Source organism: Pseudopipra pipra, chromosome 1, assembly GCF_036250125.1.
Source record: "Pseudopipra pipra isolate bDixPip1 chromosome 1, bDixPip1.hap1, whole genome shotgun sequence".
Taxonomy (NCBI): domain Eukaryota; kingdom Metazoa; phylum Chordata; class Aves; order Passeriformes; family Pipridae; genus Pseudopipra; species Pseudopipra pipra.
The window spans coordinates 104,843,875-104,870,751 of NC_087549.1; the positions used below are offsets into that span (position 1 = coordinate 104,843,875).

Sequence of the window (26,877 nt, forward strand, 5' to 3'; positions counted from 1 at the left end):
TCAGAAGCTGCTGGAAGAACAAAAGGTAAGGTTTCTTTACTGGTAGCAGTTGAGACCCACATTAGTCTTCTTTCTGCCTCTCCATTAGAACAGAAAGTCAACCAGGATAACTCAGGAGATGGTTTCTTATGATTCAAGCTTATATAGTGAAAGTTTTGAAGAGCCCTTTTGTTTAGGATACCCTTTGAAATATATATATATTTTTAAACTGTGTTACTTTTTTAGTGATTTTAGGAAGCCCTGTTTGGGATCATAGCTAAATGATTGTGCTATGGTGCTTTGTAAAACAAAAATTCAGGCAGTAGCTGATTTTCTTTTTTAAGTGCATATATTCCTATGATGTGCTAAAATAAACTGAAAGACACTTTACAGGAGATGTATTTGATCTTTCCATTTGTATACTAGGTTATATATGAGACCACTCCTCAGAACATAGAATCAGTTGTCAATTTTTCAGTTATTGAACTGTAAAAAAAAGTGTCCAGCCCTTGCCCATATTCTGTTCACAGTGCTGAAAACAACCACACTGTTAATTCTTTTATGTCCTTTGTTCTTGACTTTAATGTTCCTTAATCTAAACTGAACTGCAATTGCCATCTGTTAGACCAGGCACTTAAATGATCCGAGTCCTCCTTCATATGGCTGTACTGCGCCTCATTATTTATTGTTCCTTTCAATATATGATTATTCTTAAACTCTTGCTTCTAATAACACCCACATGAAGTCATTTTTGATATTAGGGCCCAAATTGGATTTAGATTCCTCCCCCCTCCAGGCACCGTTTTTCAGCCTAACAACTTCTGTTGCTACAGTGTTTTTCCTTTGAAGGTATGAGTGCTCTCTGTTCTGTTTCTCAAGGTACTCTTGGCATTAGCTTTTTACATACAACTGTGTTGAATGGTTTGAAATCATGTCTGGTATTTCAGAGAAATCATCTTCTTCTTACCACTTAATTCATGTCTTCTCAGGTTTCTAGCAAGTTGTGTTACTTGTCTGGCAACTTTTGTTTCCCTGGAAACTTTATTTTGGTCACTTCTTTCTACTCCACCTTGTAAAGCGTCTGATTTATCTATTACATATAGATTTAAAATATTATGAATTTATATTTTCATTATCAGAGTAAGTTCACGAAGTAAAGTTTTCTCTGTCCTGAGTTGTCATGAAAGAAACTATGTAAATACAAGGGAAGTGTACGGTTTCATTGCCTCAGAAGACAGTCTTCAAGTGAAAAAGGAACATACCCAATTGGGTATGTAGTTGGTAATTAAATTTGAAGATTCATTATTATCTTGATGAAGAAAAATGAAAGGAAGGAATGAAAGGAGTAGAAGGAGAAAATGAGTACAGGAATGTTTGAACTAAATTTTTTGATTGATCTTATTTCACACCTAGACAGACTAAGAAACACACTGACTTTGATTTCAATAGATTTCAGTTCATAAGAACACTTTTCATTTACTCTTTTTTTCCCTGAATATTGGATTTTTTTTCATCTAAACCTCACTTTATATATTAGTAAAATGAAGGCAATAGTATTCATATCACCAGAGTAACTTTACCGCAAAATTGACATTTGCAAATCTCAGACAAGATTGTCAAAACACCCATTAACTTCAATCGAACATACATTTTTTCATTTTCATAAACCCAACTGGAGCACCTTTGAAGTCCATAGCAGAATCAGTTTCAAATTGCTACATATAGTTTTAAGCTTTTATATATAAACGCATTTAGAAAGAAATATAAAAGGAGGGAGAAGAGGATATTGTCTACCGTAATTTTTTCCACATCAATTATATACATCAATGTGTCTACAATGTTGTTGCAAAAGGTGCCTAGTTTAATCATGTTGCTAATGCCTGTTGTATTACCATCCCACACAATTCAACAATATCAACTAGGCTCTTATCAGAAAATAAAATGGGAGACCTCATAATATCTGATGATTACAATAGTAATTTTTATCCTCCCTAGAAGGCAGTCCACTTTTAAATGGGCTGTCTTGTTTAGTTTCTTGAATGATTTGTAGTACAGCATATTATAGAATACACTGCAGTAATCTAATTTGAAGGGATAAATGCACCGATGATGGTAAAAATCGTGATGTCTAGTAAAGAGCTATCTCCAGGCTGACACTTGTGAAGAAAACCCATTCCTAAGCGTTAATGTAATGCAGTTGTCAGACACTGGTTAGAAATCCAATAGGGCCCACAGGCATTAATTGTTAACAACAAATGCAGAGCACCCAGCAACAGATGAAGATGACCATAATTTTTATTACACCTTGAAATTACTTCCTGCTGTCATTGTCATAGATGTTGCCTTACATTTAAGTTCACTGAGCTTTCAGCTGACTATCCCATCCCTCCATGTTGTTTGAATCCCAAATATGCACTGCCAGCTTAAAGAAGACACAGAGAGGTATCAGTAGTGTAGTAATCATCAGCACAGACCACTGATCCTTGCTAGTCTTCCTACAAGTTCATGCCAAATAAGCCTACCAAGCAGGAAGAGGGTTGGAATAAAACTCTTCTCAGCCAGCAACATTTTAGGTGAAAAGTAATTAGCTACTATGGCAGACAGCCATCTAAAAGAAATCTCATCAGTTTGAGGGTTAAAGTTTCCATCCTGTCTATTTTGCCTATGGCTAATGGATAGAGCACACCGTGAACCTTGGTGTGGACTTGCAATCTTTTCTTTTGGACTTGTAAATAATGACGGTCAGAAAAAGAATATGAATTATTTTATATGCTCAGGCATTCTCAAAACCATCTTCTCTGAGACTGCAATCAGGAACCAAAGTGTTCTCATACAGGATGACATTTGTCAAGGCTGTCAGCCAAATTTTAGGTCATGCAACTGCATCCATCAAAACAAACCACCACAGATCTATTGAGGGAGAAAGAGAGCAGATTATCTTTCCTGAGAAATAAAACTGTTTTCTGATTTCTTGAAAATATTTAATAAAATAATATCTTAAGAATTTAATTCCGTCAATGCTAAAAAAGTAAAACTCTAATAGTGATAGCTATAACTGTAGATTAAATTAAAAGGTGGAAAATATATTAGTATCTGTGAAATACATGCATTATATTTTTCAAACTTATTTCCAGTTAATCATCATCACCATGTAGGAGCAGATATATTTCCAGAAGAATTTGTGCTGAGAAGCTAGAACTTGTTTCACTAGGAAGACTTTCTGCTTAGGTGATGGCTCTTTCTCAAAGGCAATTTCAATGATTTCCCCCGCCCCTGCGTAGCTTGAAAAGTTCTCAGCCTTCCTCTCTGGTATGCAGAGAGATAACATGTTTGCAGACAGGTACAAGGCCTCCTTGGGCCAGAGAGAGTGGAGGAGGAGAGAGAGAGAAGATACAAAAAGCCGAGGAGGAGGAGGAGTGGGTTTGCCTTTTGCTCCTGGGGCCCGATGCATGCACCATCGTAAAAAAGTGGTCCTTGCATCTGAAATAAAACTTTTTTTTTAATCCTTCAACTGCCTTGGCATTCTTGGGAAGAATACCTATGTATGTTTTACCTTACAACTAAAGATTACTTAACTTGCTTGTCAGAAGAAAGTTTTCTTTTTCGACTGAGCACCAAGCAAATGAGTGAGGAAAGTTCAACAGGAGAAATGGAGTATCTGAAAGATAGTCAATGGAATAGTGTTAAATACTATTGCAACATCATGAAATATGTTGGATATGATGTGGGAAAAATCACTTGAATCAAACCAAATATTTTATTTGATCATTTGGACAGCTGGTGATCAAGGAAATTTTAAATTTCATTTTGCTTTTTATTAGTGAATCGTTACTAATAACAATTGATTATTTTATTAGTTAACTGCTTCACTTTTTATTAGCGGAAAAAGGACTGGTGAATGGACAGGACTGTAAGCCAGTCATTGCAATTGAAAGGTATTTTCAGCAAAACAAATTATGTCACTTTAATGTCTTTTCAAGGAAAGAAGTGGTCATTTCCCTTTTTAAAAAGAAAAAAATCTTAAGGAACTTAATCTTACTGTAATGTCTATCTGTTGGAGAGGAACTGCTTCAGCAAAGAGTAATGTACAGACTGAATTACAGGGAACCTGTTTTCTCTATAATTGCATCACATGTATTAGCAGTTTGGATCTAATTAGATTGTTCTTAATGAAAACCATTATGAATTCCATTAAGAATCTATGGTTACTGGTTTTCTGCATTCTATTGAAAGATAATTGCACTTCCCCTTCCCTGATAAAAACAAAATGATGGAAGAACCACTTTTTCATATCTTTTTTCTTGTACAACTGGAACACACTATGCAACACTAAAAAAAAAAAAAATCTAAGAAGAAATGCACTTGAATGAAGGAGTGGCCATCTTGGAGACCCTTATCTTCCTGAAGTGTTAGCAATTAGCTAGTTTGGTATTCTGTTCTCCAGGGGGAAAACTAGTACCAGCCTAATAAATCCAGTCAGGATTTATATACATATAAATATAGTTCCATGTGTATGGGAAGTATCCAGTTTCTTCTGCTGAAGGCAAAAGCCTCTTTGTCTTAAAATATGAAAGGTTCAATCGGAAGTGAGAGGACAGACCAGGACAGGTGTTACATTTTCAGTGTATTTATTACGTTCCTGGTTTACCTTACTACATAAACCAGCTTATTGCAAAAATACATTGCATTCTTTTGTCCACTTAAAACTAGGATTCAACAACATTGTTTATGATGCAAGAATAATGGATCCATATCAAATTTAGAGCACTCATCTCAATGGCAGAATTCCTTTTCTGACACTACAGAAGTAACTCATTTTCTTACAATAAAGCAAAGAAGCATTTAGTGGGTCTTTAAGTGATCCTTTTAAAAATCAGGCTTTCTTACAATGCATTGATAATGGAATAATTCAGACTGCTCCAAATTTCAATATATCCAAAATTCATTGAAATCTGTGCATAGGATTAACTTTGGGCAAAAATAGAATGCAATTAATGGAATTAGCAGTGATGCTAATTATGTTTGCATAATCTACCCTTCAGTCAGGTCAGCAAATCAGGTAATTCTTATCTTCTCAATGTTACTATGATATCAAAAGAAACTCTTTATCCAGCTTAGCTCCTTACACTACATCAGAATTGAGAAGTCTTTTGAGTTGTATGGTCTAATGATACGAGATTGACCGTAAGTGTGAACTCTACATAAACATCAAATTTTCTGCTACATAATTGTTTTGCTCTACTCACATGTCATTTCCCAGACTTCTATGGCTTTATATGAGTTTCATATTCAAGGCCAATCCCAGCACTTCCGTTGGCTGACTTGACTATTTATTGGATTCTAGGGTATTTTGGCCAGCCTCAAATAAAACACTACATAGTGGGCTAAGCTGTAGAAGTTCACCATCACAACCCCCAGTAAATTGCATGTAATATTGCAAAAAACCTCCTTTTTTCACTATCCTTTACCTTAATTTTCTTTTACACTCTTTTCTGTGATATTGCATTTTTTTTTAATTTAAAAAGTACTTTGATTTCCTTTAAACATTAACTTTTATATTCCTGCTAATATGTCTGCAAAAAAAGAAACATTATGAGAATATTATCATTAACCTTAAATTACTAATAACTACTCAACATTAATTCATTTTATTATTATTTTTAATTTGAATAACTGAGGTCATAAGCACATAAAATATTTTATAGAAAATGCTGCTTAACAGCATTATGATTGTTAAGTGAAGTCTGCTCTTTATAGGTGTGTTTGGCTATGCAGAAGTCATATACACAGCTGTGACTGACAAATTGTCTCTAAACACTTGTGGTTAGCAATCGCCATATGTCATGCATTCTTAAAATAACTGCTAGTGTATTAGGGGAATACTCATTCCAGTGTTGTGGTGACTGTAATTGCCAGGAATATATATCAAATTACAGTTAACTAGGACAGATTTTTCACTTCCCTGTACTTTAAATGAGATTTCTGTGTACTATTGACAGAAATAAAGGGTAGTTTTTCTTGCAATTTTTGACATATTAACCATGCCTACTGCATCCTGTTCTCAGCTACATGGGAATAATGCCATAAATCGTGATGATACAGGTCTTTGAGATAGTGTGAACTATCTGTGTTACCTTTTCTGTAAGGGAAGTTGGCTGCAAGCAGGTTACTAATTCAATCTTTCTCAAGAATGGTCTCAACTAACAAGCAGTTTGGGAGAAATTGGAACCACAGGTGAACATGATGGCCTTATTTTCATGCTATAAGTGTCTAGCTGGTTTCCATGGGAAGAATTAACATGTTAAAAAATTATTAAGATTTAAAGGGAAAAGCAGTTTGTAATCAGCAGTCAATAGATATGGTATTTTTCTGGCAACTCTCTCCTTTAAGCCTTTCCAGACATCTTAAAGCCATTCCCAGATGTATAAATGTATGAAATGCAGGAGTCTGCTTTTTTTTGAGGGGAAATGGATTTTTTTCTGTGACCGTATTACACTGTCAATCTGTTTTTCCAATCAAAGAAAGGCCCTGTCATTCTGTACAGTTTTGATCCATGAGTCAGTAAAATAAGGAAAATGTGTGAAGAGTGTAAAATCCTTGACCCAAATAAAGAACTTCCTTCCTGTACACAGCTCCCAACTTTTCCTCCACACTGTCTCTGTGCCTGACCTGCAGGCACAGATCATTCAGCTTCCAGAGTTTGGACAAGCCGGCTTGCTGAACATGTTTATTAGTCATTTGAGCCAGACTATCCACAAATTAGTTGCAAGTTAATTGAGAGCTGCATTTATTTCCAGTATCTGGATCCTAACCAATCTGCCATCATCTTTTATATAGCAAAAAAAGACTTAGTTGCTTTTCTAGAAATAGTAATTGACTTTATGCACATATATGTATATTGATAAATAGATACATTACAAGGTGCAACAAGCTCTTACCCACTAGTAGTACTTATGCTTTGACAGAACAATCCTGAAGTTTTTAGAGGATATATTTGACTGACAAGAATATGTTTCTATCTTCCTTAATACAGTGTGCCATAATAAAGTTTGAAACTCCCTAAGTGGGAGGGGAAGTGTCAGGGCTGCATTCACTAGAATCTACTATCCATAAAGGAATCCCTTCTTAGATATAATGCTTAACACAATTCCTATTGCTAATGACATTCCTAGTCTCTCTTAATGGCTAGTCTAGGAGTCTTTGCTCAGAAATCCAGTATGAGGCTCTAACTGTCCTAGTACATTCCTTACTAACATTTTTGAGCTCTTATATGTACAATGTTTTCTGCGAAAAATGAGACATTTCTGTCAGTGAATGTATAAGCCTTTCTTGGAAATGAATCTGCACTAAACTTGCATGCCAGGCTCTCAACAACACTGTTATATTCTCTGTATAACTTGACAGGGGACAATTATAAATTTTTTCTTGATACTTGGGAGTGGAATTAAAGAAATACAGAAATAAGAATTCCCGTTCTTAAATACAGAAATAAGAATTCCTGTTCTTCCTTCCCCCTGCTTTTTTTTAAAATATTTTTTTCTCAGTGCAAGAATATTGTTGAGTTTTATACAGAGCTTTGGACTAAATATATGAATATTAAAATAATAACCATCTTCCATCACCTGCTGAATTTCATCTCATTTGGCTAGTGATGCATACTCCCTGTGGAGGATTCGTCTGCTTTGCTTACCTTATCTCCAAACATTTGATTAGAAAGACTTACACCATATCAGTTGCAAACACATGGGTCCACAGGATTCTGTATAATCCAAAATAGTCTGACACTATGCAGTAAAAATTAAGACTGGAAAATAAGACGGAGTCATGGAGATAAGAATAATCATAACACGGAAAGTTAACTTTACTCTGAGTTGCACCTAAACTCATCAGGGTATGGCAGCACATTTCTGTGAATGGGGTGAAGAAGTACTGAAGCACCTTTGAATATGTCTCAGTTTGGCAAAGTGTTTACATGTAGTTAAAATATTGTAGTGTGGTATCAGGCCACAGGTTTTAGAATTACTTGGAGATTTGTATTAACAGGCATGACATTTACATAGAAGAATTGAAAACATACTGTTATGCTCTACATTTTATGAGGTTTATTGCTGTAAAGGCACATCTGTCAGGTGAATTAGTATTCTCAGAAGCTGACAGGTGAACTCTCTGGAGAATCTGTTTTTGTGATAAATACAGCAAAGTTAGCAGAATGGTGTATTTTTGTCTCTGCATCTCTGGAAGAACAACTGTGGTCAGTGGTGTTGCTCTACAGGAACAGCTGAACTGTTTGAGGCAAAGGCCTGGCTGACTCATTTGGGAAACTGGGCTTTTGTGCAAGCCTGTTCAAGGCACCAGGATAGATTCTTACAGATGTTTTTTTAAGGTTCCATATTTCTTGTTTCAAGACACATTTCTTTAACTCGACCCATAGTGGTAGAAGGATACAAAGCAGAAAATTTAAAAAAGAAACAGAAAAACAATGTAAAATATGGAAGTACTGTACATGACAAATATTACTGACAAAACCTGGTGCAGTTCTAGAAAGTTTTATGGTAATATGCTACATGGTAATCTACAGAGAAAAGAGAATTTTCTGGGGTTTATTTACAGAGAATAATTGACCTATTTCATTCCATGTCTATGTGACATGGACAATATATGTAGTAAATACCAGCTGAGATGGTGTATTTTTACAGTAGTAGGCAGTCAAATTCAATTTGAAAATTTTTCACACCTAAGTGATATAATAGTATTCTTACAGGAAGGCAATATCACTAATACTGACAGACTCTTCTTGTTTTCATTTTAAAACCCTATGCCTTACTCAGATAATATTTTTTTTTCATTTTGGTTCAGTGGAATGTCCATCTAAGAAAAAATAATGGTTGGCCTATAACAGGAAAGTTTCTGTGCCCTTTCTTTATTTCATTTCTAAACTACCTTCCAACTTCCACAAATCTTTCTACAAGAGGAGTATGGAGTGTGTTGTTTCATTGTTATGATATCTTATCTTAAATCTTCTCTGGCAACTATTGACAAATGGTACACAGTAACACTTCCAGTGACTTGCTGTTCAGTAGTTTAAAGCAATATAATGCATACAGACCCTATTTAGGCTGAATAATATACACTTTTTGCACGAGCCTGCAAAAATGGTTGTTGAAGGTGAGAGATTTGGCCAGTTCTGCTGTATTTAACAACAAAATTAGGTCATCCTTCCTCGTGTCTTTTCACAACTACACAGAAGCTTTGTATTTCCATTCTACTTCCATTATTTCTTGTGCTGCTATCTGTACCATTAACAGAATCAATAAAGTCATATGGGCTGCTATTTAGAAATATTTGTCTCAATAAACACTAATTTTGGCTTACCCTAGGAACACAGCTTGGTTAAAAAATGTGGAAACCTTGATAAACTGCATTGTTTTCAGTATTAATTGTTAAATGATGTAATCACATAAGAATCTGGTGTATCCTTATTGTTACTTTACTACAAAGCAGTGTTGCTCTCCAGCCCACAGGAATTTATCATGACAGTGAATTTTCTTCACGTAGAGACCTTGAATCTTTAAGGCATCAGCCTTGTGTCCTTCTGATCAAAATTAATACTTACTAGTTCCATATGTAATTATTAGCATCAGTTCCTTGTTCAAGGAAGACTCCTCCATTATCTTTTCATAAAGGTGATCAGAGTCTTTTCCCATCACGGCTTCTTAGTTGTTGGAACTATACTCTCACATGATGATTTTTCACATTCAATGTCCTTCTTCTCCACTACCACCTCAAAAAATATATTGCAGAACATTTTTATCTTTTGTCAAAGGCCTAGATTTATTTTAATTTAGTTCCATTGCCTATCTTTTACCAGTTCTTGTCTTGTCTTTCTTCCCCTCTCTTTCAGAGGATAAAGTATGGACAACTGTGTACCATGATCTGCAAATGCAGACTTCTGTGGGAGGCAACAGCCTGGAGAAGTTATCTGTACTGCAGCTCAACTACAGTGCAACAATGGACCAGATTTCTGCCATTACCAGTAGTGCTGAATACTGTGAGCAGTTTATCTCCTACTCTTGCAAGATGTCCCGGCTGCTGAATACACCAGGTAGGCTGAGAATGGGATATCCACTAAATATGGTGTTAAAAAACTTTATCTGAATAATTTAACAGATATTGCTGTTAGACTAGTTCATTCATTGAACAGACTTCTTTGTCCTCCTTCATTAAAGTTGACAAAGAGGTAAATAGCTAAAAATACAGAAGACATTATTTTCTTTTTAAAAATTGCCTGTTTGCTTACTACTAAAATGATTTTTATTGCACTGTGTGTTTTTGTGTTCTTCTCTCAGATCTGTTGCTCCTTAAAGCAGGAGGCTTTTGCTAAACATGGTAACTTTTAAAGTTTAATCAATAGAGGCATTGAAAAATTGCTTTGAACTTTATCCTGTTTTTCTGGTTGTCAGTTTTCATATGCTACAAGCAACAAGGGCACTGACTGAATAAGGGCTGGAATTTTCCCACTAATATTTCTGAAACAGTTTCTTAAACACAGAGTATTTCTGGGTAATCAGATGCCTTACACATTGTAGGGACTGTCATGGTCAGTAATGTAATTGTGTAAGAAATGATATGCTGTTACCTACAAGTAGATTCATTATAAGTTTCTTCTTTTGCTTTACTGGAAGAGAATAGTCCTAGTACTGCTTTCTGTATATGCCTCCTCAACAAGTGTTACTTGTAAGTGATAAAGATAAAAGTATTAGTTGTTCCAGAATTAATAAAGCAGCACATAAGGAAGGAATTCCATTTTAAAAACCCTTTTAATATGCATCTAATACTTTATGTATGTTCTAATTGTATATGATAGATTTTGATGTTAAATAAATCTTAATGGTACTTAGGGAAGACTGGTTTATAAGTGGAAACATATAACACATTTTCATGATTGTGAAATGAGTTCATTGTTATAAGAGCAATCCAAATGCATTTCAGATTAATTTCATGGCTGCATGCTTACTTTAGGGTGCTTCCCCTCATGAATTTGTTTTGATATATTTTCTTATGGTGCTATAGATAAGGATTCATTTGGCATGCATGTGCATCTTATTCCTATTTCCATAAGCATTCCTTTAGTTAATAGACACTGTAATGCTTGTTACTCCCTCTCCCTCCTTCCTATTGTTTTTTTAACTTTTCTAGTGCATACTTTGTCTCTGTTGCTGTTATTTTGCTCAATTTAGCATAGCACAGAGACTCTGCACTGTGGAAAATGATTTCTTCTTTCTTGGGCCTTAATATATAGGATCCTGAATCATGTTCATAACTAGAAGTATTGTGATTAGATTCTGCTGATGGATACAAGCTCCCTACTTGCATACACTTCAGAAAAGTTGTATATGGGTGTATCTTTGGGCAGGTATTAGAAGGCAGATTTATTTGTTAGTGGAGCTGGAGATAATGTGCTTAGAAAGCTCATAGTTTACACAGAGTACAGTGCTAGATTCTTCTTCTTGAAATGTATAAGACTATTATTTATGGACCAATTTGTGATTGTTAGTATATATGTATATTATAATAAAATAAATATACACCATAATTGCAGGTGTTTGCCCTAGATTTAGAAGGACAATTAAGCAGCATAACTTACTGAAATTTTTTTAAAGAAATAATGAGTTCCAGCTATTTGCATTTTTAAGGTTCTTAGAAATTTGCGAGCATCCTTTGCAGCTATCTCCTTCTTCATGTTTTAAACTTTTTTATGGAAAAACAAATTCTCTTAGAAACTAGTTTTTTGGTATGGAAAGTGAGTTTCCACAGGTATTCTGTAATGTGTTATTTTTTCCTTTTAAGTGAGAGAAAGAAGCAACAAAGGCAGATTATTTTAACCTAGACAGTAACAAAAAATTACACTGCAGTGTTTGCATAACACCTGTAATGGTTTGTACACATAGAACAGCAGTGATTTGTGTGTTAGTGGGGAAGAGGCCAATCCATTTTCTTTCTATGTGTTCTTGGCTTCAGTCTATGGTTTCTAAACCAAAGAACTAATTTTTCACACCTTTCTCTCTTTTGGAGGATTGCCATATTTGCTGAATATATTATGACACCCTATTCATCTCACACCACAGCTCCAAGTACTCACGTGGCTTCTTCCACCACCGAGCTTTTTGTATAAATCATTGCAGAATGGTGCCCACACAAAGAAATTTTAAAAAAATCAACATTTATATATTCCTTAGGAAGTGAGAACCTGATGGTGTTGCAGCCAGTAGTAAAACCTCTCTAGGCTTCACAGGATGAGATCAGGATTTCTGGCCTTGACCATAGGTGCTTTTCTAGGCCAAAACTTTTTTGTTTACATCTTCCAGATGTTTAACTAACCACTTAAGATAGAAAGCTCCTTTTTGTTTTAAATTGCATCAAAGAGAACTGAGAAAATGGAGAAGACAGTTCAGCAACTCAACTTTTTCACCTTTTCATCTCCTGGGGATTGTACCACTTTACAACACAATTCCTTCTCAGGAAGAAATTCCTCAGTTAATATATTTAAACAAATCAGGACCCAAGCTGTTTATTGATCTTTTAATGGCAAATAATTAACAAGCCATCAATGAACTATAGTTTTTGCTGGTTTTAGCTGTGCATTTCCTGGCAAGGTAAAAGTATATCCAATTGCACTAATATATGTTCTGCTGCTAATAATAGCTTAAATAATTTTTTGTATGAAGTGGAAACTACATAGAAATTCTGTGTTTGAGGAAAGTCTTCACATTAATAAACCTGTTTTGTTGTGGGGGTTTTTTTGGCTGCAGGCACAAAAGTCAAAGAATTCTCGTTGTCTTGTGATTTCAGACAGATACATCAAAAGTAGTCTGTACAATTCTCATTCTTCTGTTATGACTTTTAGACTTTAAGACTTTATTGCTTCAAGTCCATGCCTTTTTCTTCTTAATAATGGACTTTCATCCGAGCAAAACAACATGTACATCCCACCAAACAGATTAAAATCATTGTTTACAGTAGGGATTGGGAGTGATTTTGCAGGTAACAATGCCATAGCCTTTCCATGTAGTCTGAGGGAAGATAGTAACAAGATGTTTCATGTAAATTAAGTCATAAATGACTTCTGGAAACACTCCTGGAAACAGGAATGTCATAAGGCTCTAGGATAATTCAGGTTTGAAGACACTGAAGGATGTCATCTCGTTCAATTATCTTCTCAAAGCTGAATGAAGAGTCCACGTCTAGTAATAAGCAAAGGCTATTTTCTGTCTTTGCTGTTTTGGCTTTGGGGTATTTTTTGTTTGTTTTGAACTCACAGCCCAATATGTTATAAATTATGTTCAAACCTATGGGTCTGTTTCAAAGCCTTAACTAAAGATCATCAGAAAAACAAAATTAGTTAAGATAGCTTGGTGACTTTCTTCAGAAAGTTCAAAATGAGAAACATCTGCTGAAAATACTCCATGTTATCATAATAAAAAGCAAAACTATCGGTACCTGGGGGTACTAATTGACAGGAAGCTCAACATGAGCCAACAGTGTGCCCAGGTGGCCAAGAAGGCCAATGGGATCTTGTCCTGTATCAAAAATAACGTGGCCAGCAGGAGCAGGGAAGTGATCCTTCCCCTGTACTCTGCGTTGGTGAGGCCACACCTTGAGTATTGTGTTCAGTTCTGGGTCCCTCAGTTCAGAAAGGATATTGAGGAGCTGGAGCGGGTCCAGAGAAGAGCAACAAGGCTGGTGAAGGGACTGGAGCATAAGTCCTATGGGGAGAGGCTGAGGGAGCTGGGGTTGTTTAGCCTGGAGAAGAGGAGGCTCAGAGGTGACCTCATCACCGTCTATAACTACCTGAAGGGAAGTTCTAGCCAGGTAGGGGTTGGTCTCTTCTCTCAGGCACTCAGCAATAGGACAAGGGGGCACGGGCTTAAGCTCCGCCAGGGGAAATTTAAGTTGGATATCAGGAGAAAATTCTTTACAGAGAGAGTGATCAGGCATTGGAATGGGCTGCCCAGAGAGGTGGTGGATTCACCATCCCTGGAGATTTTTAAATGCAGATTGGACGTGGCACTGAGTGCCATGATCTAGTAAATGGACTGAATTTGGACCAAGGGTTGGACTCGATGATCTCGGAGGTCTTTTCCAACCCAATCGATTCTATGATTCTACACTGTAAATTTCTAAGGAAGCCATTTTCAAGTAGGGATCCTGCAGTGGGATCCTGACTCTGATACAGATTTCCTCTATGATTGTAACAATTTTTATTTTTATTGCCAACATGAGATTGGTGCTTCTTATTGTCTATATTGTCTATTTAGATCATATATTTTTTCTTAGAATAGGAATTCCTTTGTGAATATGCAGTTATTATCATGATAGAGGCTTAATCTTGGTAATTCAAGTAACTATTGCAGTTAAAAAATGAATGAAATAGTAAGCCCATGGATTATAATTGCCACCTAATAACAATGTGCATTTATATGTAATTTGAAAAATAATAAACACCAGACTTCTTGTTTCGTTTTTCTCTTTTATATTTGCATTTCTCATGTCCTCTTTTCTTCTTGTTTCCTTGGAAACTTCCATTTTGAGAGGATAAAAATGTTTAGAGCTGAGAATGTGCAGAAAGCTTGTTTTCTAAGTTCTTGATGTCCATTTGGTATGGTAGGTGATAGGACATTTGCCTTATTTGCAAACAGGAACTTGGAGATAGAAGAAAGTTCTTTTGTGCCCACTGATTAACAAGGGGGGAAAAGGCAATGCGGTATGTAATATCATTTTGCTCTTATAGAAATAAACTTCCCTTCTTCACTGTAAGAAGCAAAATTATACAGAGAATAGTGATAGGATATACTCATAGAACACAAAAGGATAGTTAATAAAATTATCTTCATCCACTGTTTTCATGAGACTTCCTAATAACACATACATGAGACTTCTTGGGTATGATATTTTCCATGGGCCACTGATCTTTGCCTCCAAAATGGGGAGGGAACAGCATGCTGGTTCTTCCATTCTTCCTTTTACCCTGGGAATAAGACCCTGAAGGGAGGTGGGCTGCTCTGTTCACTGTATCTGTGTCTTGTCATTTCCCAGAGCTGTAGGAACTGTAACAAATAATCAGAGAGTGGGAGCTAAAAGCATAGATACAGAGAACAGAACAAGATCTGTTGCTGCTGTGTCTCAATTTTTATTCCTATTCACTGTGCCTGCAGGCAGCATATGAAAAACATATAGCAGAGTTACTGCAGTACATGAATTACTGTTTCATGCCTGTTTGTCTCTGGAGGAAATAAGACAGCAGCTTCATGAATTTAGGAGTTTAACAGGTGAAATAGAAAACTTAATTTGATGTTTGGTTGTTTTAGTTACAATAAAGCAATCATAATACCAGTAGGAAGTAAGATTTATGCGTACACTGAGATAAAAACAAAGTTAAAAATTGCAATATGGTATTTTTTCCTAAGTTGCCATCCAAATCAGAACTTAATGAACTTATGAACTTTCCCATCACTACCCACTAATTGATCTAGAATGCTAGTTGCAGATATAATTCCTGCTTCATAAGATTTCTTCAGAAACAGTCTGAGAGAGGAATGGGATTTCTGCAGTCCTATGGTTGTGAATGGGGGCCTCCCCAAAACTTGCTTCAGCACCCTGTTTTCCATATTCTTTCAGAAAACATGCCCCTAAGCTTTCATGTATCTTGTCCAGCCTTAAGAATAATGATTGACCCCTTCTTCTTAGTGTTCTAGAAAAGCTGATTTCAACTTCTAGTAATTTTTAAAGCACAGGGGAAGCAGGAACAGTGACCTTGCTCCACTCTGATCTACATACTCATGTCCTAGAAGTGGAAACCTTCAGCTTTTGGTGATTTCATTTTCACTTAGTCGTTGTCATGTTGCCATAAAACAGAAGAAGACAATAATTCATGCGCTAAATGTTTCTCATTAAATGCATACCAGTCCTCTTAGGTAAAAGTTGGACAAATAAACGGTTAGTTGAAGAGGTCATTTTTTCCAGTCCATTGCTAACACACCCTTCTCTCATGTCTTCGTTTTGCTCTGCACCTTTGCTTCTCTCTTAGCAACTTCTTTGCAGCTTTTTGCAGCTGTGATCACTGAGTCTCCTAGTTTCACTTTATCTTCATCATTCCTTTAGTTGGTGAACTATTTTTGCTAATTTTCCAAGTTTTCATTGCTATTGTGCAAGAACTAGACTTAATCCAGGATCATTAGATGAAAAAGGCTACATGTTGCTTTGGTGTTTGGTTGTTAGAAATAATAGTAGTTGATAAAAGCTTAGTGAATATTATAAATCCTCTATGGAAATTGTAACAGAAGTGCTGTGAACCCTAGTTTCTTTCCTATACCTTTTTAAGAAAAAGTGGGGCATCAGAGCTTTAACTTTGCAGTTCTAGCAAAATGTTCTAAAACAATTGTTTCTCATACCCTCTCTCTCTATGTGAATGTGTTCTACCTATTATGGGAAAAGATTCATTATCTTTATTTCTTAAAAGAAAGATAGAGGAAGGCAATAATTTCTCCACTTCTTATAGTGCATCATATTTTATAAAATCTGTTTAAAACCATTCATCGTTATTGTTTTCACAGAAATGGTCACAGACATTGCTTCTTCACAAACCCAGGTTGTTTTGGGGAAAAGTTATCTTTCTTGATGAATGACCAAAACAGACTAGTTTATTAATTTCTCAGATAAAATGGACCTAGGTAGTGTATCACTGCATGTCTTGACAAGAATTTCTCCTCACTCATATACTAAATGCATTTGCACTACTCCGAGAATATTTTTCTTATTCTTATCCTGAGATGAAGATGTTATAAAGAAGAGCATATATGAAGAATACAGTTAAAAATACACAGTTAGGATGGCACTTTCCCTATTGTGTTGTGGTCTTTTCTTCATTGCCCTGTGTTGCCCTTAAGATGACCAGTGTTCAATTATTACTGAAAAATAGCCTGCCCTGTTTTCATGGATGAGATGGTACTGTTTCATTTCTTCAGGCTGGGACTTTTACCCTTTACCTGAAGGTTGTAGTGAGGGCTTTCCTACATTCTAACCTGACAGCCTGGGGCATTGAGCTATAACTTTTGTATTTAATTTTATATTTGAAAACTTTTCTACTTCTCAGGAGCCTCTTTAAACAGCCTTCAGTTTATAAATGGAGTTTGGGAATACTGGAACTGCTTTGTAAGAATCACTTTTTGTTGTTAGCAATGTTACCAGATCCCACCCCCTGTATCATGCTGCTTTTTCATAGTGAGTTCAGATAAATCTCTGGAACACAGCAGAATGCATATGAACAGAATATAGAGAATGGATATGGTGTGATTGTTAACATATTCCAGGAGTATGTTGGAGTATTTTTTTTACTGTACTTTTTTACTGTACTTTTTATGTATTCATGCTTGATGTTATTTATCAAATCAGTCTGTTAAAATGTTTTTCTGGATTGTCTCTGAAACAGAGTGCCTGAAATAGTTTTCCCTTTTCACCTTATGAACAACTCCACATGCACTTTCTCTACTTTTCCCTGTTTTCTTTGTAATGTAACCCATTCTTTTCATAAATCCCCTTCAGTGATTTCATACTCAGTTTGCCTACATTTGTGAAGGTTAAAACAATGTCACTTAGACCAGCCAAAGTTGCTTGTATATGTATGAGGACAGAGTTTCACTAATGGTAGTGTGTATGCAAAAAATACCACCTATTATAAAATCAGGTTCACGTAACATCATTGCCATTATAATCTGGGGCAGGGGAGTACGTTGTCCCCTTGAATTTTTGTGCCTGTGTGTGTCTGTAGCATAAGCTGTAGGTACCTGCAGATTTCTTTCTGTAGATCTATATCCATAGATCCATACATCCATAAGTATTTATATAGGAGAGGGCCTTCTTTTTAGAAGGAATTACTTCAACAAGATCCTTTTCCGATATATCTTTTGATATATTTTGTTATGTGAGATCACTCAATGTGAGAAGACTAAGATGCCTGATTAACCCCTGATTTTCCATAAGGTAGAACACTACTGAAAAGACATATGGACAGTAAATTCTATTTTCAAGAAATTTGTGTTGCCAGCAAAAATGATTCATGATCACTTCCTTAGATTCTTGGGATAAGGAGTGGGAAAGATGCTTCACTTCACTTGATTTATAGGATTTATTGATTTTAAAAAAAATCAATAACCATATTTTCTGGGAAAATGGATCTGCAGATTAAAAAAAAAAAAAAAAAAAAAGAATGCTTACCATATCTACTGGTGGAAATTAAACACTGAATCTGGGCATATGTTGACCAGTGCAATGAGAAAGATGGAGCTGCTAACAAGATCCAAAAGACTGAAATGCAGTCCAGCATTTCAGAAGCAGCAGCTAAAGATTTGGAAGCAGTTACTAATTTAGCTGCTAAACTATAGTGAGTTTCAGAAAGTGGCAGCTGGTTAGTACATGCTGCTTTCTCAGTTACCCTAGGAAGGACCTATTTTACTGGTTTCTATTGGAAGTGTACCCCAATACTGCTTTGCAGAAGTAGATAGAATCTTTCGTTAGTCAACATGTTCGTAATGCAAACATACAATCCACAATAGTGGAGTTTCACCTGCAGCTTTTTACGATCCTGTGCATTGCCACAACAGCAATGATGAAGCTTTGTTTAAACTACAGATATGTAATTAGATACACTTTACTTAAGGATAGATCTTACTAATTAAAAATTTAAGATGTATTTAGTGTCTACCAAGCTATTTTTAAAATTACATGTACCAAAGTACCTGCGTAGATGAATAGTTATAATGAATGTATTGTGCCAAGATTAAATTGCATCCACAAAAATATTTGTATTTTGAAACATTATACACCATTTGACAGAATCTTTTCTCCCACTACCTTTAGAACCAGCTTTCTGCTAACATTGGTCCATCTCAAAATTTCTTTTAAGATTTTTTTTTCTCTTTCCCCTTTGCTCATTCCTCTTTGATGTTTTCTTCTGTCTCAATCTCTGATATTTGTAACATAATCTGATTTCATATATGCTTTTGTAAAATCTTAATAGTATTTAAAGTGGTGTTACTCTTGAATGACACAGGAGTAGCAGATCAAAGCTTCTTTTCTTTTTAATCATCTGTCCCCTATGGCATGGACTATGTTTTCATCATTTTTTTTTTTGCAAAGCACTGTGTCAAGTAGCAAGAATGTTTAGAAGAGATACTGAACCAATTTCTTTTCTGGAAAACCTGAAATTGCAAACAGAACAAAAAAAATTGTCAGACAGATAATTCATCTGTAAATGCCAGTTTTTCACCCACAGATCAAAAAATATCTTAACAAAATCCTCAAATGTTAGGGATTTTTTTTATTTGGTTTTGTTTTTTAAAAATTTTTGTGCAAAGTGTGTTTGAATGTAGCAGTAATGAGGAACTGAGAGGACTGCTGGCAACAACTTAGTTCTCAATACAGACAAACATTTACCATACTAAGCAGAGAGCAAGTTTAATCACATCTTGACCCTTGCTCTGGTTGATAGTGCACCTTGATTTGTAGCCTGATGGCCAACTCTGGTGTTCACAATCATGTTCAAGTACAGGAACTCTGTAACACCAGCAAGACTTTGTGAACACAGAAATAATAAAGAAGGATAATGAGTGGTCTGCCAAAGGCCTTTCCTCTGATAAAGATAGGGTTTTACCCACAGAACTTCTTCCTAACATTCACTTGGCTCATTTTTAAATTGGAGCAACTGAATATACTCATTTCAATGAGAAATGCATAGATAATCAATTCATGTTTGCCTACAGCATCCCAATGCCAATGTGTACTTTTCTTTGGACTCACATGCAGACTTCATATTGTTCAGTAACATCTGGACAAAAGAAAGGTAATCTAGTTACCCATTACGTCAAATCACTTGGCATCCTCTGTGGGATGACTACTAGGGTTTTGTATTCTATATGCATTCCAGTGAGCATAAGAAAAATAAGAAGAAATGTTTATATATGTATTACTGTTGTCAAGGTTCAACTTTATTCAAAGTAGTGCAACTACATGAACTAATGCTTAAAGAAAGAGAAAATGTTTTATTGGTTTTTGAATGTCATGCTAACTTTGGTAATCCTTTTACTGTATACCTATTCATCAAGAATTCACTGTCTATCTATATTTTGAGAACACAGAAAAATGCAGAAAAAAATTTCATGTCAGTTCAATCTGTTAAAGGATCCTTTTTCTTTGTCTCCCAAACTTTTTAATCCTTGCTAGGAGTTATGACTGAAGAGTGATAATAGAACAGCTCCTCATCTTTGTCAATGACTGAAAAATAGCAACACTGTCTTGCTAACAAAATCATGAATAAGTAAGCTGATCACAATTTAAAACCAAATTTAAAATTATTTCTCTCCTACTCAGGATATTCTTTGAGATTTCTCTCAGATTAAATGCACTGCAACACTAATGGTGGCAACATGGACCTTACTGAAGTCCTATCTCCAGTATTAAGACTGATTATTAACACTTCACTAGAGTGGGGTAGTGAACATCTTGCTTGTATTTTATTCCTCGTGCCTCTGTATTTCATCAGTAAAATTAGTGGCATCTTCAAGTTGTCATTTTTCATGTTCATAAGTCTCCCTGCTCTCTTAGTCATTCATTTTAAGATGTGTTTTGATTTATAAAATAATTTGGTTTCAATCAAAATGAATTCTCAAACATCAGGCACATGGCACTGGGTTTGACCTGTTTGTGAACTAAGAGGGAGTAACACTGAGTGTTCAGGTCAGGGCGAGGAACATTTGCATCTCTCCTCAGAGCCCTGTACTCCAAATACATCCTGGATATGCCCTGAGTAACCTGAAAACGGTGTTTCCTGCAAGTCTGGATATCCTCTCAAGGTAAATGCAAGAGCATGGGTAGGCAGGGAGGCATAAGAATTATGGTAGATTCTCTAATGGGAATTAGAGAAGGGCCAGAGTGGCAAAGCACTCCAGAAAGTACTCTTCCTTTTGCAGTCAGGGCTCCTGGGACTTGCATGCCCAGGGATTATTACTGTGGGGGACACTGGGAGCCCTTAGCTCTATTCATCACTGCTGAAGAGTAGTACAAGCCCTCTCTGAAGCCACAGAAGATGTCTTTGCATTGTGCAACAAATGTAGCAAATAGAAAACCTTTGAGTGCATCCTCTCTTTCACATGCAAGTGGTTTAGCATGATTCTTGTGGCAATAATATATTTCCTTTTGCAGAAGCTTTTATTACATCACTTATTAGCCTACAAACTAAAGGGATAGAATGTTTGCAAGTCACAGAATATCTTGAGATTGTATTCCTGGTATAACAATTTATCCAAGATGGCAAGTAATAGCTTGTTTAGGTCTGTATCAAGGGGCAAAATCTGTAATTAATAAGAAATAAGTTTCTTGAATAAAGTTAAAGGGGAGTTAGAGCAAGCAACTTTTTCTCTCTCTGTCTCTCTCTCTGGGTTTTAAATAATCCAGTTAAGGGGATTATTTATTATTTAAAGAGAAACTTAAGAAATGGTAATGACTGGGATTACTGTCATTCTGGAAAAAACAGGGTTCTGGTCTCTTGTGTATTTTCTTATACAAAAATAATGTGACAAAATTCTGAAAAAAAAAAGTCAAGCTTGGTATTGCCAGTGATCCTCAGAGGGATACCTAAGCCTGCACATGTCTGTGCATAGGGCTACAGTAGCATACAATAGTTGGCCAGAGTCTGTGATTAAGATAAGTTTTATAATAAATTCTGAATAGGAACTTCCCCACATTCCTCCTATATTAATAAAAAACTTGCAATTTTGCTATGTTAAATTAAAATGTGATAATGTTAATCTATAATAAAAAGCATAATCTACCCAAAAAAAGTCAAATTTAAATGCAGATTGCAATCCTGAGATTATCGACAGCACAAATTCCTGCTTATTTCTGATGATTGACTTCTACTGAGATATAAATATTTACACAAATAGGCCATTTTAGCAGTTAAGGGAAATGATTTGTCTGTTGCCTTACTGTGTGATGTTCTTTCTATAAACTTAACCTAATAAATTTATTTCATTTTTTTCCCCTCATACTTAAGTATTCTGTTTTATTCATATGTTTTACTATTGTTAAGATTGTCAAACAGATCAGAATGTTATTTCTTTATGTATATATATAGTAAGACTTGTTCAAATATTTCTAAGAGTTATCACTTCTTCAAAACAGGCATTTCAGAAGGTCAGTAGGATTGAAAATATTTAAAATATACAGTCTAAATTTCAACTGAAGTTGAGTATTTTAATAGTAAATTTGTAAAGGGAAAAGAAAGAAAAATCTAATTCTTAAAGTAGAGCTTCAATACTAATGAAAACAATTGTTTTAAATTTAATTAATTTTTAGCTTTTCGATTTTCCTGTCTTTTTCCTTCATTCTGTGTTCATTCTTTCATGTTTTTGATTACTTCTTTCATCCTCTCTTGCCTGCTCTATGACTGACTTATTAATACATGTTGCTCCCACTGATCATTTTTTCAAGCTATGAAAATTTGTTTTGAGATGCTGCTTCTCTCTGTTTATATCACCCTTCTTTAAATTGTTTTATGACTCTTTTGTAGAAGATGGGCAAGGGTTTAAAGGATATTGGGGGATAGTTTCGCAGGTGGAGATAAATATTATGTCAGCATCATTGTGGAGAGATTGTGGAATTTGAAAGCTTCTTGGGAAGAGGGTAACATAATGCAATTTTTAGGAGATGATGGAGAATCTAAATCTCTTTATATATGGTAGCTGAAGGGTTTATGGCAGCCAATGAAAATATACTGAAGGAATCATTGTTGATCTTAATTTCTTTGTTCTCAAATTGGAGCTCGTCTAATTTAAACTATTGTGCTAATATTACCTATTTTGGGGGAAATTCAGATGAGTGCTATGGAAGCAGTCTAGAAAGTATGGAGGTGGTACAGAATAATAAAAATGTGAAATATTAAAAATGTCTGAATAGCTTTATCCAGTTGGAAAAATTTGACAGTACTTCAAAGTTCTAAGTTGAATAAAGTCACTTCTAGTGTAACTTCATTGAGGTCAGTAGAACAATGAAAATTCGATTTACCACAAGTTATTTTCAGGTTTTGAATAACTTTAATGGGATTTGCCGTGTTTTAAAAATTAAGCCTTTTGAAAATGCAGAGCAAGTTGTAGGTCAAAAAAATAACAAAATGGCTTTGAGCGTCTGGATGTGTCCTGAACTATAAGGCAAAAAAAGTTGCTGGTACTTTCTTTCAACAGCATTTTAGAACTAAGTGCTTTACAGTTTCATAGTAAACATCACCAGATTTCTATGGTACAGTAAATCCTTGTTTGCTTTGATCAACACAAAGCTTGTAGAAATATGTCCTAATCTAAAGTGGTTTTGAAATTGAACTAGCCCCTTAAACAGCTAACAACTCTTGAGTTCTGCTTTGGAACACATTAAAAAATCTCTTCATATGCTCTTGGAGGTGACTACTCTTTTCACTCTCTGACATGAAATTATCTAAATAAAATAGTTAAAAAGCAAACACAGACCAAGAAGTTACCTAGAGTTTCCCTAGAGGATTCAACCAAGAACATCTTATCAATTTAAGTATTAACTCTAATTTAATTGCTGTGTGAGCAATTTATTTTTGCTTGGCTAAATGTTGGAGAGAATAAGAAAAACAGAGCAAATGGTTAAAAAAAATGTAGTTTTAAGAGATCAGTTTCTTCTGGTCAAGTTATTATATGTTTCACATTTTACATCTAATCAATATAAACTAATAACTGGATTATTGTTTTGTAAAATATAAAATCATAAATTACAATTTTTATTATTGTTTTTCTTCCTTCAGTTATTTTTGGTCTAAACAGTGTGCTGAGTTTGACAATGAACAGTTTCCAGAAGGGAAAGATATTTTGATTTGGTCCAAGTTGTGTTACACTGGCAGTGGTGAGACTCATGCTGAGTTAGCACACTTGTATAGTTGCTACTTTATTTGCATTTATTTGTAAGATGGCCAACATTTATTAGAATTATTAGTCTAGCAATATTTATTGGTATTTATTTTTATTAAGTACATTACCAGGTGAAATTGCTGCAATTATATTTTAATTCATGATTTGTACAGAGTATTTCTGTCCATAGAATATATTGAATTGTACCATATTTCAGAAGAAAATGGTTTCCTATGTTACATAAGCACAGCCATCCTCATCCTGCAGTCACCCAGAAGTATTGCTGTTGTTTGATAACATTCTGGTTTTTACACTATGTAACAAAGTACAGATCTTGTTTGTTTGCCAATTAGATGTCTTTTTATCAGCTCCAATGGAGATTTGATTGACTTTTAAGGACAAGGGACTAAATTTTGCTTGCAGCTTATTTTTCAAATTTGGAAATGGAATTGGTTTCATATCATAATATATGTAATAGGGATAAGAGGAAACCTGTTATTTTACTTGCTCTGATGTTTGGTGGTTTTATAAAAATATTTCTATAAACAGGAGGTAATATATTTTAATCCGGTCAGTACAATATTAACTTCACAATAGCCAAAATGATTCTTTCACATTACTGACATTTCAGTATTTGTTTTACAATGTCTTTCCTTCCAACTTATTTTATAGCATTTTTCTAGTTTGTTGTTTGAATTTGCTGCTGGACTAGAGCCACAGGTCAGCGTACTTTGGCTGGAAAGTGTTTTTTTAAATAACATTAAATATGAAGATTTACATCAGGAATGACTCTACACATGGCTAATTCCTCCATCCTGTCAGCTGTAAATAAGAGCTGATATTAGGAAGGCTGCAATTTATGTTAATGATAGTGCAAAAAGCATTGGTACGATGCTCTTTATATGGGTTCATGCAAATTGTTGATTGCTACTGAACTAGCACCCATAAAGCACATCCTCAGGTAATTTATGGGAAAATTACAAGATATGAAATACTTAGTGAAGCCATGATCAGTGAGCAATATCATTGCCTCAGATCGGTACACATTTTCAGAATGGTGTTCATCATTTCTTTGGAAAAGAAAAAGGCATACTGTACAAAACCCAGAAATAATTATACACATGATAGTGCTTAGAAATATGATTATGCTTTCCATAATCACTGTGAGTTTGGGGAATTGTGTTTTTAAGGTGCATTCATAAAAATATCAATTAAGGAATTGAAACCAAGAATAAAAGACATGATGGGGAAAAGTAAATATTCATGGATTCATAGAATCACAGAAGGGTTGGAAGGGACCTCTTGGAGGTTGCCTGGTCCAAATCCCCTGCACAAATAAGGCCACCTAGAACTGGTTGTCTGGGACCATTTCCAGGTGGCTTTTTGGATGTCTCCAAGGTGGGAGACTCCATAGCCTACCTGGATAACCTGTGCCAGTGTTCAGTCACCCACACAGTGAAACAGCGTTTCCTGATGTTTAGAGGGAACCTTCTATGTTTCAATGTGTGTCCGTCGCCTCTGGTCCTGTGCCACTTGGCACCACTGGAAAGAGCCTGACTCTCTCTTTTTTTATGCCCTCTCTTCAGGTATCTATGTACGTTGAAATGTATACCTTAAATGACCAAAGACATATTCCATATCATATGACATCATCCATAAAAACGGAGTAGAGGAAGAAAGTGTGCGGTTTTATTCCAAGTTAGAAGTTAATTGGAGAGTGGCTGGACATTGGTCTGCTTGAAGAAGATCAGCATTCTTTTTTAATTTCTCTTTTCTTCATTTAATAACCATAGTCTTTACCTGCCAAAAAAATGTTTTCTAACAGAAGACTTATTTGTCTGATGGTACTATTCAGACAAATACTGAAATATAGGAGATGGGAAATAGAATTTGGTCAAAACCAATACATACCTGATAAATATATGTGGTGCAACAGCCACAATTGCAGAAGAGCATTACACAGAAAATAATCTGAAATTATTAGTCAACCCTATAACCCTACAAAACATATCATATTCTCAATTAATTTTCATACTTAATAACTTGCTAAAGCCATCATTATGAATTTTGAAAAAATTCTCCTCAGATGAACCAACCACTTTAATTCAAAACATCCAGTAAAATTTCAGTTCTTCTGTTGTCATAATTAGAGGATGCATTTCCCTTTTCCATATGGGCAATTTGGTAAGTAAAATTGTCTTAAAACAATTACAGATGAAATTAGCAGAAATCTGCAGTTTTCCACACTGTGAGTGAATAGAACACTGTGCCAAAGGCTTTCTGATTTAAGATAGGTTTATTTTTGTTGATCTCAACGACTAAGATCGTTTGTTTCTTCTTTGATGATTATATTATGGATCCTTTTTAGCTATGCATTTTTTCAGTAGCTGGTATCATGTGGTAGCGGTGGAAGCAGATCACTCACCTCGACCATCTCTGGGATGTTTGCAGAACTGGACACGTGGAGGAAAAGAGGCCTAAACATTCATCTGAAGCAATGTGTCAGTGTCTTGGCTAAATTTGCATATATATCTAAATAAATACACAAATTATACTGCATTTTTAGGCATCAGATACTCAAGTAGGAATTAAGTGAGGGCCCTGGGAGTTTGCTGCCAATCTCGAGACAGGTATTTTTGTCCTGTATGCATGAATTCAAAAATTCACTGGATGTGAATTATTTTGGTTCTCAGATCAATGTTTTTTGAGCTTTTCCATTTAAATTCAATACAATAATACTGCATTTCTTTATATTCTTTTCTTCTTTTATAAGTTGAATTGAAAAACAGATTTTCTAAGCACTCCGTTTTAGTTGATCATGAGAATAGAAAATCTAAGAGAAAAAATTCTGTGAAAGTACCTGAATTTCAGTTTTTCAATTACTTTATTCTCTGCATTCTATGAGAAAACTGAATGTCTAGCC

At 35.2% G+C, this 26,877-nt stretch overlaps 1 protein-coding gene across 1 annotated transcript in view; it reads left to right on the forward strand.

The window, feature by feature from the left end:
- CNTNAP2 (contactin associated protein 2) overlaps positions 1–26,877 on the forward strand; it is a 1,027,914-nt gene that overhangs the window by 704,617 nt on the left and 296,420 nt on the right. Inside the window, exon 13 of the mRNA XM_064668935.1 lies at positions 9,881–10,081. Within this exon, the coding sequence (XP_064525005.1) occupies positions 9,881–10,081 (201 nt within the window). The remainder of the gene's footprint in view (positions 1–9,880; positions 10,082–26,877) is intronic.